The following is a 15,156-nucleotide window of genomic DNA, read 5'->3' as shown; positions in this document are numbered from 1 at the left end:
ATATCTTGAAAGTACCTTAATATAATGAAAGATGTGACGTAAAATGTGATTAAATATTTAAGAATATTATAATTTAAAAATATGCCCTGATACCTGACTGGTTCAGTAAGCAGAGCATGTGACTCTTGATTTTGGGGTTGTAACTTCGAGCCCCATGTTTTGTGTATAGAGATTACTTAAAAAATAAAATCTTAAAAAATTGCCCTGAAAATGCCTGTTTAACAGTGTGAGTTGCTCCTTTTAAAAACTTCTAAAACTCCTAAAAATGAATGAAGAGGTGTCAGTCTTCCAAAAGGAATTGACTAAGCCTCCTCACACTTCTGTTAAATAATCACATTTATCGTGTGTGGAGCAATGACACTTTTGCCAATTAAAAATGATGACAACTCGCCCTATTCTATTTGCACCGAGGCAACCAAGGAGAATAATGTATGAAACTTTATCATGTATTTACTTTTAGTTCATAAAAACTGGTTATTTTCTTTTCTTTAATTTTTATTTATTTATGATAGTCACACACAGAAAGAGAGGGAGAAGCAGGCTCCATGCACTGGGAGCCCGACATGGGATTCGATCCCGGGTCTCCAGGATCGCGTTCTGGGCCAAAGGCAGGCGCTAAACCGCTGCGCCACCCAGGGATCCCCAAAACTGGTTATTTTCAATAGAATATATTAAGACTTACATATAGTTGGTGCTAAATATTGGTTAAATGAATGTATATACAAATAAATGAATATATGATGCCCTGCATGTATACATAAATATACCAACTAATCATTGTTTAAAAAATTAAAAATTACACTTCAACTTGTTAAAAAAAAGTTGTATTTGCAGCTCTGTTCATTTGAAATATGAAATTGCAGCCTTAATCATTTTTTTAAAAAAAAATCCCATGGTATTTACAAATAAATGAAATATCCCAAAAAGGATACACTTATCTTAGCAGAAATTTCATGTGTTTATAACTTTAGGAGATGCGTTCCAAGCTGACAACTAAAATGCACATATTTTGACCAGCCAAGTTCAGCCAGGGAAGTGGCATGGGATGAAGAGGGTATGTTCAATTAGGACACTAATATTTTTTAGTTTCATTTTAAGTTTATGACATTTAAATCTTAGGTCTAGCTCCAAGTCCTAAGAAACATTTATTAGTGGGGCTCCTTGGTGGCGCAGTCACCATCCAACTCTGGTTTCAGCTCAGGTCATGATCTCAGGGTCTTGAGATTAAGCCCTACATTGGGCTCCAAGCTCAGCAAGGAGTCTGCTAAAGTTTCTCTCTCCCTCCCCTTCTCCCCTCTTCATGTTCTCTCTCTCTAAAGTGAATAAATAAATCTTTTTTTTTTAAAGAAACATTAGCTCATAAAAAGTCATTTTCTCAGCTATGTGAATAGATTTTTCAGTTGATGTTTGAGTATATTTTTAAAAGCTTGAGTAGTTCAGATTGTCTGGTTCTCTAAACTCTGAATAATCACAACCTTTATTCTTTATGTCTTAAGACAACTTGCCTCCTTACTGGTGGACTTTTTGGAAACTAATGCCACTCATTATTTAAGTAAGAACATGTTAATTTATTAAGTTGATGCTTGTAAAAAAGTTTGCTTTTTTTTTGTCTTTTCTTTACCTCTCTTTTTAAATTTTTTATTTTTTAAAGATTTTATTTATGAGAGAGAGAGAGAGAAAATAAGCAGGGGGAGCGGCAGGCAGAGGGAGAGGGAGAAGCAGACTCCCCGCTGAACAAGGAGTCTATGTGGGGCTTGGTCCCAGGACTCTAGGACCATGACCTGAGCTGACAGCAGATGCTTAACTGACTGAGCCACCCAGGTGCCCTTACCTCTCTCTCTCTCTTTTTTAAAAGTGAACTTTAAAAAGTGAACTTTCTAGGGGATGCTTGAGTGGCTCAGTCGGTTGGTTAAGCATCCAACTTTTGATTCTGGCTCAGGTCATGATCTCAGGGTTGTGGGACTGCACACTGTGTCAGGCTCCACGCTGGCCATGGAGCCTGCTTGAGGTTCTGTCTCTCTTTTTCCTCTGCCCCTCCCACCCCCTCACTCCCTCACTCTAAAAAAAAAAGTAAACTTTCTAGTTCAAACATATCACAAGTGGCTTCAAAAGCAGGATTAATTTTTTTAAGTTAACTTTCTGAGATTCCAGTAGGTGGCACTCTTACAAAGCCTAAAGAAGTGACTGATTTGGCAACCTAGGGTTGTTTTTTAGATAGTTCTCTTCTGTAGGGACCGACTTGCAAACCCATTTGTTCTGGATAATTAAAATTCATGGTTTCCCTAATTATCAGAGTCATACACGCTCTTTGTTAAGCATTTTAAGAAATGTACAGAAGAAAATGTACAGAAGAATAGTCTTCAAAGTCCTTGGTAATTTCCTGGAGATAACCACTGTAACAACTTAGTATATACAATATTTTCCAGACCTTTCTGTAGCCTGTAAATACAACAAATACATATAAAAAGTAACCATTTTAATCTGTAAAGGTTTAGATTTCAAAATAATCATGAACAATATGCTTGTCTTTTATTGTCTGATCCTGTACTTGGATTTTTTCTTATAAGTTATTTTCTTTTTCTTTAAATTTTTATTTATTTATGATAGTCACACAGAGACACAGGCAGAGGGAGAAGCAGGCTCCATGCACCAGGAGCCCAACGTGGGATTCGATCCAGGGTCTCCAGGATCACACCCTGGGCCAAAGGCAGGTGCTAAACCACTGCGCCACCCAGGGATCCCATAAGTTATTTTCTTTAAAGATAGATCTATCACTTCTGCAGTTCATTAATTCCTGAGTCCAGAAAGACCCTTTACATCTGTGTTGAATTAGGGCTTGTGGTTTAGTGAATGAGGGCTGGAATCTCATGATAAGGATGTTGTGCTAATTGCATTTCTTAGCAGTGAGAATAGGGCAAAGTGAACTTATATAATAAACCTAATGCATCCTTTGCCCACTGAAGACTGTAGAATATTCTGAGATATTACTAGGAAAGGACTGCAATTTTGGGTTTGATGGCTCTTCCATTAGATCCTAGCCATTGGAGTTTAAATAGGAAATTTTGTGATATCAATGATTTTTTAAAGGTAGTTCCCCCCCCCCCATAATATAACTTAATTTATTTTAAAAGATTCATTTACTTATTCACAAGAGACACACACACACAGAGGCCTAGATATAGGCAGAGGGAGAGGCAGGCTCCCTACAGGGATCCCCATGCAGGACTTGATCCCGGGACTCCAGGATCACGCCCTGAGTCAAAGGCAGATGCTGAACCACTGAGCCACCCAGGCGTTCCTCTCCTGTAATGTAACTCTAAGGCCAGATGACTGCCCTCAAAGTGAGCAATCCAAGAAACCAATCCAGAATTGAAATGCCTTAGAAAAAAAAGATTTTATTTATTTATTTTGAGAGAGAGCATGGGTGTGGGTGAGGGCGAGGAGGGGCAGAGGGAGAAAGAGAATCTCAAGCAGACTCCACCGTGAGCATAGAGCCCAACATGGGGCTTGATCTTATGACCCTGAGATCATGACCTGAGTCGAAATCAAGTCAGATGCTTAATTGACTGAGTCACCCAGGTGCCCCAGAATTGAAACGCTTTTTGTGAAAAGGAAATCACACAGGGTCACTTCTTGAGTAGATCTATTCTATTCATTGTAGGAGGGGACTGTACATAGGGGCATGAGTACCAGGATGTGGGGATCCCTGGAGCCATGTTGGAGGGTACACAAGAAGTAATCAATGCACAGGAGGTTACTTTTTTTTTTTCTTATTGAGGTATAATTGTTGAATAATGTGTATTAGTTTCAAGTATACAACATAATAACTCAATATTTGTATATGTTGTGAAATGATCACCACAATAAGTTATAGATGGTTATTTTAGAACCATGGGATTAGTTAAGATCACCTAGGGAATGAGTGGAGAGAGAGGGGACAGGAAGATTGGGCCAACATTCAGAGGTCATAAAAGAGTTTGAAAAAAAAAAAAAAGAGTGAGAAAATGTGGCAAGTGAGGTATTGTCTCAGGGAACCCAGTGGAGAAATGCTGATAAAAAAGAGGAATGTTGATAAAACTAAGATAGTAGCTAAGAACCAATAAGCTGGGTTTATCCTTGTGCAAAATGCCTTTCTTCTTTGAGTCTCACACAAGTCAGACATAGTTGTAAGGAAAACAGATGTTATTTGAAACAGCAACTATGTGCAACTACTTCTGAGTACCAGAAAAGGGGCATCCTTTATTACATGGACCTTGTTCAGGAAAAGATTTTGATAATCTTTTTGGACCTAAAAGGTAAAGTTCTCCTATGACATATTCTAGAAGGGGAGGGCTAGGCAGAGAGTTAAATTGCTATGCATAATATAGGGAGATAAGTGGAGCACTTCAGAAAGTTGCATGCTGAAGTAAGTCACCTACAATGGCATAATAACCTTCTTTGGGCTTTTGCACTCAGTGCAGGAATTCCTCCAGGCTTGCATGACTCCTCCCTCTCCTTTCTCCTCTTGATACTCCTTGCTCATCAGTTTCCTTCTGCACCCCATTTTGGTTCCATATACTCCATAATAATAGAATGCAGATAGTGAATACTTGCTATGTACCAGAGACTGCTCCTAGTGTTTTATGTATGTATTTTAAATCCCTCACTTAATCTCCACAAAACCCACCCACTTCAAAGATCAGGAAACAGGCATACAGCAAGTAGGTTACTTGCTATGAAGTGACAGAGCTAATATTTGAACCCAGTCTGGCTTCAGAGCCCAGGCTCTTAATCATTAAATCCTGCTCTTATTTTCCATCTAGAGTTTTGAATATGGCAATCCAGATTGAACCCCCATCTACTCAAGCCTAGACTTTGGCCACCTTCTGCCATAACCGAGAACATGACATCTGTTATTGACTCATGGGTCTGATCCACCCCAATAGAAACCCAATCTGAGCCTCACGGGTGCTGGATAGGAGAAAGGACATAAAACAATGTTTGTTTATACCCTTGTGTTTTTTTCACATGCGTTCCTCTGTTCCCTTTTCCTTTTCTCTACCTGGTTGATCTCTTTTCTTTCTTTTTTTTTTTAATTAATTGATTTGAGAGCGCGAGAGCACATACGGGGGTAGAGGGGCAGAAGGAGAAGGAGAAAGAGACTCTCAAGTAGACTCTGCTCCCAGCACAGAGCCCAATGTGGGGCTTGGTCCCATGTCTCTGAGATCACAACCTGAATCAAAATCAAGAATCCAAAAAAAAAAAAAAGAAAGAAAAGTCAAGAGTCTGACAGCTAACCCTTCTAAGGCACCCAGATGCTCCATCCTGGTTGATTGTTGTATGAAGCAATTAGTTGCCCCCTGACAAATTGTTCAGTTCTTCCTCCATGTGTCCTTCTAACTTCTATGTGGCCTCTCTGTATCACCATTCCCACTAAATGTCTATCTCTGCCCTAAATTGTGAGCTCCACTAGGCAAGGACCCTATCGTATTCATCTTTGAGTCTCCATTCTTACATACTGTAAGGATTCCATAAGTGTTTCTTGACTGAATCAAAGAAGGTCTTAGAAAATGAACAGGACAACTGTTATCCCCATAGTAGACAATGTAATTTGCTGTAACCTTAATGGGATGATGTAAAAAGGGCAGAACTTCTAAAAGAATCTTCTTAATCTCCAACCTTGACATTTTCATCTCAGTGTTTATCTACTTTATATTAGTGTTTTACAAACCTCTCTCTATGCTCTTGACATTGTTGGAATTAAGAAGGTACATATTTCATATTATTACCATTCATCTTTTATTTAACTTTATTAAAACAATACTTGATCAAAATCATGTGATTAAAATATGTTCCAGGTCACCAAAAGAAAGCTTATTAGAAGGCTACTCTAGGTCCAGAAAGATGTAAAGCAATTTTGGTTTGTTCTAAAGACCAACATGGCCACAGTGATTTGTAATTGAAGAGCAATAGGGACTCAAAGTGAATAGGGAGTCCAAGGAAAATGAAACAGACAAACGTAGAATTGAGTTAATATGGTATCTTACTCTGAAAGGGACAATTTCTGCTTGTAAATTTCCTATCCCTAAGGAACCAGTCATGGGGCAGATCTTGTGAAATTTTACATTAGTTCTTCCTGAACTTGAGATGAGACCACTTCACCGTTCACCACTTCCTGCACAATTGTCTTGATTCTCCGGGATTTGGTTGGGTCTAAAGATAAAAATGGAATAAAGGGGCAAGAGTAAGTGTTTCATACATTCATCCAAAGTTGGTTGTTGTTTAGCTTAAGCTTTAAATTAGATATTGGCAGATATAATCCACCAAATTTAAACTTTCAAAAGTGACTTTGCATTCATTCTAAAACAATGCACTTTTTGCATTGTTGAAAATGAAAGTGAAATGTATTCAGTGTCATATTATGTACAAGTGAAAATATTTCTCCTTTTAAAAATTTAAAAAGTGGCTATGATGCTCATAACACTTCTTTGTAGAATAGATTGTTTTCCTTCTGGGTTGCCAGAAATGTTCATACAGTACAATCCACTCATTTTTCTGCAGGAATACATAAATATTTTTCCTTGGCCCAGAATGCAAATATATTTTACATTATTAATAATACTGCAATATTCAAGAGATCTTATCATTTTAGTCATTAATAAGTGTGATTCTGACTTATTCTCAGTGATTCTTAGGGAGTCTGCATACCTTTAGAGGAATCAATCGACTGCGTTTGAGATTTGGATTCTGTCACATATAAAGTCTCATCAAAGCCATCGCTGTAAAAAAACAAGGGGGATGATACCACATGATGCTTTCTGGGAGGAGGAGAAATAAAGAGTTTGCTCTTTAAGCTAAAAATTTACATAACACTATGGCTAAATAGAGAAGATATTCTAAATTTCTTGATGAACAGTGATTGAATAATGCACCCTGAGAGTAAGCAGTTAGTGCAGTGAACCTTTATTTTCAAACTCTGCCTAAAATGGGCTCTCAAAGTGAAGCAAACTGGCAATTAATGGAAGATCTGATCTCAGAACTTTGATTTCCTGATTTAGAGCCCTGGGGTCTTCCCACTAGTCTAGGCTGCTGCTGCTTTTGGAAAGTTCACTGCAGTAGGTTGTGAGGTGATTCAGGTGGCTGTTGTGTGAGGTGTCATTCTCAGCATGGGGGCATTGATACTAGGACTCTAATGGGTGACTTCTCTAGTGTCAGTTTGCAGTATGCCTGTCTGTGGTGTCATTATTCATCCCAGCATTTTATGAATTGTCAAGCGAGATAAAGGGTGACGCCACTTTGGAAAGTGTAGACCATTAAATGAAATCCAGGGTATGCTTGTTAGGAGATGTGGTATTTTCCATCAATGAAAGAACCCTCCTTCCTTCTGTTGCCCCAAGCGCATCAGGCGGCCCCTGCTGGTCAGCCACTGAAGTTATTTGCATCCTACGTGAACCTGTCTATTCACCCTTGGGCCTCGCCGTCCAGGAGGCGGCGGTAGGTCTCGATCTCCATCTCCAGGCGGGCCTTGGCGTTCAGCAGCCGCTGGTGGTCGGCGTTCTGGCGCTCGGTGTCGGCGCGCACCTGGAGCAGCTGCTCCTCCAGGCTGCCGATGAGCTGCTGCACCTGGGACAGCTGGCCGCAGTAGTCGCCCTCCACTTCGGCCAGCGAGGCCTCCAGGGATTTCTTCTGCACGTGGGAGGGAGATGGCACAGATACAACAGTGGAGGGGATGGCAATGAGGAAGGCGGCCACAACAGTGGAGGGGATGGCAATGAGGAAGGCGGCCAGCCAGTGGCCTTATAACTAACGTGGGTGCCACGTTTTCTTTGGAAGTCGAAATGATGCCGCGCGTGCGCGCCCTACCGTGGCCAGCTGGGACTGGAGCTCGATCTCCAGGTTCTGAAGTGCGCGCCTCAGGTCGGTGACCTCGCTCTTGCTGGACTGCAGCTGCTCCGTGTTGGTGCTGATCTCCTTCCGCAGCTCCCCGCTCTGCCGCGGCAAAGAGGGGCGAAAGGACGTGAGCGCGTGCTGCGCCCGCAGGTCTTTCCTGCCTACGTGTCAAAGCCTTTTGTTTTTGCTTGTGGTACCTTTTCAATGAACCAGGCCTCTGCGTCCTTACGGTTCTGCTCGGCAATGGCTTCGTACTGCGCCCTCATGTTGTTGAGGAGCCTGGTGAGGTCCACGGCTGGAGCAGCGTCCATTTCCACACTGATCTCCCCTGGGCCGCCTGCCCGGAAGCTTTGGAGCTCCTGGGAACAGCGAGCGAGAGAGTGAGGGAGAGGCGCCCGGCCCCTTGATAACTCTGGTGGGCGTCTTACAGCAGAAAAGACATTAAGTGTTATATGTTATGACCACGTTGCTGTACTGTTATAATACAACATATTAAAACTTCTTTTTTTAATCTACAAATTCATACTTTTCTTTTGATTTAAAACTACTGAAGGCATTGCCTTGGGTCCCTAAACTTACCATGGACCCTAGGGGATGTGCCTACTATGGCAAATGGATGAGTTAGCCCTGCTTCTTGGCGATCCAGGGCCTTTACAAAGAAGAGAAGGCCTAGTGGAAAAGGTACAGTGGAGCTTCAACTACAGCCTCCAAACTGGGGCTGCAGACAGTGCCAAGGCTTGCACACTGTTTGTATCAGTCATTGACTTCCAGTAGAAAGCTCTTGAGAAGCCCATTGCCAGGGTCATGATTAATGTCTGTGTACACAGAACTTTTGATATACTATGCAGCATACCAGAGTTCATTGTGTGTTTTACACTGGGCATAACCAGCTTCTCACACAAATATAACATTTTGTATTATTGGTAGACTTGTTTTTGAACTTTAAATATACTATATTTTTGGAAATCACTAAGTTAGGACCATTAAAATTCTGGTTGTCCTTGTCTAATGAGCAAAATGACAAAATCAGAAAGCACTGCTAATCTGTTAAACTTTAACGGGAACCACTATCAATCCTGCCACTGCCACCACACATACACTCACTCAGAAATCCAAAACTAATGGCCAATTTAACAGGGGTATCATGTATCATCCATACCTGTTCTAACTCTGGATTTGTAAATTTGAAATTGTAATTTTTGAACTTGGGAGGAAAAAAGCCACTTAGAAATCTGCCTTTTCTGGCTGACCTCTTCGTGGTTCTTCTTCAGGTAGGCCAGTTCTTCTGTTAGGTTCTCGATCTGCATTTCCAGGTCGGCTCTGGCCAGGGTCAGCTCGTCCAGCACACGGCGCAGGCCGTTAATGTCAGCCTCCACACTCTGGTGCAGGGCCAGCTCGTTCTCGTACCTGAAAACCAAGCACAAAAGTTTCCGAAGTCAACACATCCATTTGAATAAGGCCTCTGCCATCATCTTCAGGTCTGTTTTGCACCCTGTGTGATTACGTAAAAGTGGCAGCATTGTAATATATGATGCTCTGTTTCCTTTTTAACGTTTTCCTTTCCTTTTCTTCATAATAATTTACTACTCAGTTGGAGAGAAGTGAAAGAATTGTGAGGTGAGACTTTTCTACCAGTCTGTCTCTACCATGAACCTCAGTAGCCCTGCATCCCAGGGAACAGTTTCTCCTTTGGCTGGCTGCCCTGGCAGTAGTAGCCCTCTCCGGGTGGAGTTTCTGATGGAATCCTAAAAGCAGTTGAAAATTAAAAAAAAAAAAAAAGATTTTTGCTTAACTTTCATTCATGATTTAATTTAAAACATTGATACTTCTCTGATACCTTTTACCAAGATTTTACAGGTGGAGGATCATCACCACTGCAACATCCTGCATGGAGATTTTGTGGAGCAAAATGAGTGTTAGTGTTTCTTCCTTATGTGCGGGAGGATGGAATATGGGAGAGGAGGAAGAAATATAAAAATAGGTGTGTGGTTAATATTTTAGTGGTATGTGTCATCAGGAAAAATATTATCTCACTTCTAGACAAAAACATTATTAATTCATTTTGATACATGGAAGATTGAGGTTTAGGACATTGGTGTAAATACTATGTCACAGTATAAGCCAAAAGCAAATTACAAACATGGTGGTGATCATAGCCCTAGGTTTAAGTAGCGTATATCTAAGGACATGTAACGTGAATTGTGTTTGAATCAGCTTTCTTCCTAGAATGTCCAACGTAAATTTACCAAAACAACAGATGTGTAGAGTGTGTTAACTACAGAGGGTTTGAAATATTTGCCATCAACAAAGGCAGGAAAATAGGGAATAAGAAGAAATGATGAGACATGTCAATTACCATTAGTCTTTCTTTTGTTCTACTCACTTCATTCTGAAGTCTTCGGCAGCCAGTCTTGCATTGTCAATCTGCAAGATGAGCTGGGCATTTCCAATGCTGGCAGAAATTATCTGGCCAAATAGGGGAAGACACATGAAATGGGGTTGTAAAATACTAGTATTATGTGGGTGTATTTTTGAGAAGGAGTTTTTAGGTGATATTAACATGCTATTAAGAGTTTAAGGCAGTTTAACTTTTAAAAAGAAGACATACTTGTACCATTTTATTTAAAAATTGAGAAACATTTCTTGCAGAAAGTTAGTGGAAATACAGTTACTTTATGATAAATGATAGAATGAAACTAAATAACCTGAGATGAGAAATTGCTCCAAATACAGTCAAGTTGAAAGGTACCTTAAGTTTTAGATGGTTTATCACTGTGAAATATTAGTATAGCCAAAGAGGAAAATAAAAAAATAGTTCCCAAATCCCCCTCAAAAACCATATTCTTACCTCATTCCTGAGGTCTTCGATCAATGGATAATATTTACTGTAATCACTCTGTGATCCGGGGTCTCCAGTCCCAGATCCTCGTGTTTCATACCATTCTCGAATTTTGTTTTCTAGCTCAGTATTAGCCTCTTCTAGAGCTCTAACCTTATCCAGATAGGAAGCCAATCTGTCATTAAGATTTTGCATGGTTTCCTTCTCTGATCCAGAAAGAAGGCCTCCATCATTGCCAGAGAGAATACCTGCAGAGCCACCTCCTGGGCTTCCCCCAAATCCAATTCCCAGGCCTCCAAAGCCACCTCCTAGGCCTCCAAAGCCACCTCCCAGGGCTCCAAAGCCACCTCCCAGGGCTCCAGAGCCACCTCCCAGGGCTCCCCCATAAGCAGCACCCAGTCCTCCTGCAAAGGAAATTCCAGAGCCACCACCAAAGCCAGAACTAGAACCTAACATGGAAGCAGCAGAAAAGCCTCCCCCATAGCTGTCTCCAAAGCCAAGGGTGCTCCCCCCATAGCTACTTCCAACTATGGAAGCAGACGTGCCCCTGGCTCTGCCCGATGTCCCACTCTGGGAAGACAGCCGCCGGGGCAGCCCAGAGGTGCGCACTGAGAGGGACATGGTATTGCTGGAAAGATCCACAGCCCAGGGAAGGGAGCCTCAACCTGAGAGGAAGCAGTGTCAGCAAGGCAGAAGGGTTGGCCTTTTATAGGTCATGAAATGGGTGTTGCAGTTGAAAAGTTCACTCTCTCACCCAAAATATCATGCCCCCCCCCCTTTTTGACCAGCTCAACCAGTAAAAGATTTATGCATACTGAAAACTCATTAGCATAGAAATAATTGAATAATTGTGCCTATTACATATTTGTTAAACAAAAAAGAAATCTGGGTGGAGTAGAGATAAGTTGTCACAAGAAATTTTTCTCTTCCAGATTACTCCATTGTTTGTATTCTCTGCACTGCCCAGTGTCTTACACACTGTAGGAAAGCAATGAGTGATTGTTGAATGGATAAATTAATTTTACGTCTCCTCAGCCTTGAGCTTCTTAAAGTTCTTCACTCACATTTCCTACTTGTTTCCTTTAGAAAACGAACTGTAAACCATCTGACCATGATCTAGTTTATATTCTAGTGGAATATAGTTTCAGAAGCAGTTGTGAAATGCATTAATGGAAGGAGAGGAATAAACAAATTTTCCAGATTGATACAGGGATTTGAATTCTCAAGGATTTTAAAACCTCAGATTAGGATCAGGATTTTGCATAGTTTCTTTCTTTCTGATTCAGAAAGAGGACCTCTTAAACATTGAAAGAATGCTATTTTTGACTAGAATATTATAGTATCCTCAGCAGCTCTTCCTTTACATAAGAATGACCTTCTTAGTAAACTCTAAGAAATCAGAAGCTTTGTCTGATAATTCAGTGCTCAACCCCCAGCATTGCTAATGTATCAAAATGCAATTGATTTTTTTGTATATTAAAATTATATCACTGCTCCCACCCTCAACCCCTGTGTCCCCACAGCTATTCTCTGCTTGACTGTAGCGTCCCAGAAAGTGAGGTTCTTCAAGCCGGCAGTGCCCACTGGTGACATAGGGGCAAATGCAGAGGACTTAACACCTGAAGCCCATGTCAGGCCTCTATAGGGAATACTCAGTGTCAATTCTGGCAAACAGAAGGACTGCATGATGCTTTTTATTTATTTATTTATTCGTTTACTTTCCCAGGGACAGGAATGATGAACCCAGGGTGAAATCCAATTACAGCTTCCTTTTACCTTATTGTAGAAGGACACATATGAAGGGACATATTTTCCCTAACCTATACCCATCACAAAGAGCAAGCCAATGAGATTTCTAAATAAAAGGGGTTTAAGCAAGACATTTGCAGAAACTACATATTCTTACTTACAATAGATATAGAAAGGATGCAGCAATCAAATGCAGACTCAGCTTGATGAGAGACGCCATAATCCATTTGTTCCATTTCGTGAGAGGATGGAAATATGTTAAGTGGAAATGCCGGGGACCTTGGCCTCATATGGAGATTTTTACCAAGGATTCCTTTAATGTATATTACAAGCATTTTTTTCTGAGCTTGTCCTTGTTTGAATTTTTGGTAGTGAGTGTGCTTACTGTGTTCCAGACACTGGGCTAGGTGAACTGCAGACATTATTTTAAACCTTTGTGGTAACCTCTTAAGTTTGATACTTTTGTCCTATTTTTCCAAATGAGCAATCTGAAGGTCACAATGTTAAGTGACTTATTCAAGACCACACAGTCAGGAGGTGGCAGAGATAGGATTCAGGTTGCAGTGCCTTTTATAGATAACACAACCCTGCTTCTTACGGTGAAAACAGAAAGAGCAGAGGGTCACTCTTGAGACTAGGTTTCTGCTCTGCACATCACCCAGGAGCTTTAGCTCTTTCCTTTTCAAGAAAGCGTTCTCCTTGAATTTCATTTCTCAGCGTACAGGCTGAGACCCAGAGAATGGCACCACATGTGAAATCCTGCAAACACATGGGCAAGTGTACTTTTAGTTATACTTTTGACATGTAACCACATTGTCAGAGATCATGTAAAGTACTAGTTCTGCTTGCATTTCCTATACAGGAACTTTGACATTATGGTCATTAATTATTAGTTATGAGCAGCACCCCCCCGCCACCTTCAAGGGTGATTCCATCATTATTGCCATAGACATGAAACAGACTATTACTTGCTTACAGACTTGAGAGGATGTGCCAAATGCAGACTTGTAGCTTAGTGATATGATCATATAATATGGGAATATGATTAACTTGAATTCTTGAACTTGGAACTGATTTTGTGCTGAAATGTCTATTTTCCATCTCTGATGCCTATATGTAAATTTTAAATAATTTTGCTCGGTATCTATATATCACGTTTGCATGTTATACCTTCATGTTTCTATACATATTTTTTATCATCCTAGACTGTAAGTTTCTCAGGTAGGGACTATGTCTAATTCATTTTTTTAAAATCCTGAGTCTTACCCTAGTGTTTGGCTAAGCTTCATCCTTGCACTTCTGGAGCTATTTCACTTGAAAGAACTTAATCCTTAATGTGTTTGAATGTGTCACTTAAAATTCATTTCACTTAAGAGTGCCTTTGTCTAATTTGCTGGTATGCTTTGACTAAGATTTATTTTAAATTCAATTATGAATGGGGAACAACTTCAGAAATTGAAAAGAGAGAGATATCATTTTTTTTAAAGATTGTATTTATTCATGAGAGACACAGAGAGTGAGAGGAGAGATAGATTTTTTAAAAAGATTTTATTTATTCATGAGAGAGAGAGAGAGAGACAGGCAGAGGGAGAAGCAGGATCCACACAGGGAGCCCAGTGTGGGACTCGATCCAGGGACTCCAAGATCACGCCCTGGGCCGAAGGCAGGTGCTAAACCACTGAGCCATCCAGGGATCCCTGAGATATCTTCTTCATTGGTGTTTTTGGGAGGAGGGCTAAGTTAAATAATAAAGCCTGTATTTTAGAGTTTTTAGAAGTAAAAATAGTTTTCTCTGACAAATGTAAAAATATAGGAGGGTGGAAGTGTAGAGAACAGAAATCATCTTGGGCTTGGTGGCAAAGTGATTATGTAAGTTGAGGCAGAGAGGAAAATGATGAGAAAGGGGGAACTACTCAAAAGAATCATGGCTTCCCTTTTTGTAGAGTTTAGGGAATACTCAAGAGAGAGACAATTATCTACGTGGTATTTGTAAATCTTTTGATTTATTAAGTAAAACATATGATCATCTTCTCATGTCACATTGGTTAGTTTCCTGCTCTTTAATTGCAGAATTTTCCACATGAGTTCTTTCCATTAAAGACAGACCTTCCACTTCCTGCAATTCACTGATGAGTTGGTCCCTAACACCTTTCACTTTTGCTTTGAATAACATTTGAAGATCCTGTGAGTGAGTAAAAGAATATTGGGTAACTAATATTGTATGCTGTGCTTTTGAAATGAGGATGAAAAAAGACCCTTGGCAGTCATGCTTGAGGATGAGTTCTGGTCTCCAGAGCTCAGTGTTCTCAAAGGCAGGGAGGTGAGAAAAAGGATAAGGAATCTTGGAATCTTCCCTTTCCTGGGAAGGCGAATCTTGGAAGTGAGTCTAGGGGAGAGAAAACAAATGTTTGAAGGGAAATTTAAAAATAGAAATCACTAGCCAATGCTGTAAGTTGGAATTGTTATTTGAGACTGCCCCCAAGTTAGTGAGGGTAAGAGCAGAGGGTGTTCACTGGTCAAGTTTTGATTTTCTGTCATTCTATGCCATTCTTTTTAGAAGTTACAAAGCTCTGTGTAGATGTAATTCCCCAAGGCCAGAAAAAGTAGTTCTCTCCATCCTAGAATCATCTCTAGGTTTCTGTGTTTGATGGGTCCACTTGTACACTGATGATTTTGTATAAAGTCATGAAATTTATTGG

At 40.4% G+C, this 15,156-nt stretch overlaps 1 protein-coding gene and 1 long non-coding RNA gene across 2 annotated transcripts in view; one reads left to right on the top strand and one right to left on the bottom strand.

Annotated features, from left to right (window-relative positions):
- Window positions 1–15,156, top strand: part of LOC118355830 (uncharacterized) — a 50,447-nt gene that overhangs the window by 31,515 nt on the left and 3,776 nt on the right. The window lies entirely within an intron of this gene.
- Window positions 5,776–11,362, bottom strand: KRT12 (keratin 12). The gene is made up of 8 exons (XM_025439684.2): window positions 10,718–11,362; window positions 10,253–10,335; window positions 9,120–9,276; window positions 8,067–8,228; window positions 7,843–7,968; window positions 7,445–7,665; window positions 6,688–6,758; window positions 5,776–6,192 (listed from the first exon to the last, which is right to left on the bottom strand). The coding sequence occupies exons 1-8, from the start codon at window positions 11,327–11,329 to the stop codon at window positions 6,101–6,103; spliced, it is 1,524 nt and encodes a 507-aa protein (XP_025295469.1). The 5' UTR covers window positions 11,330–11,362; the 3' UTR covers window positions 5,776–6,100.

The sequence above is a fragment of the Canis lupus genome, chromosome 9 (assembly GCF_003254725.2).
Source record: "Canis lupus dingo isolate Sandy chromosome 9, ASM325472v2, whole genome shotgun sequence".
NCBI classification, from domain to species: domain Eukaryota; kingdom Metazoa; phylum Chordata; class Mammalia; order Carnivora; family Canidae; genus Canis; species Canis lupus.
This window is presented reverse-complemented; position numbering and strand designations above follow the sequence as displayed.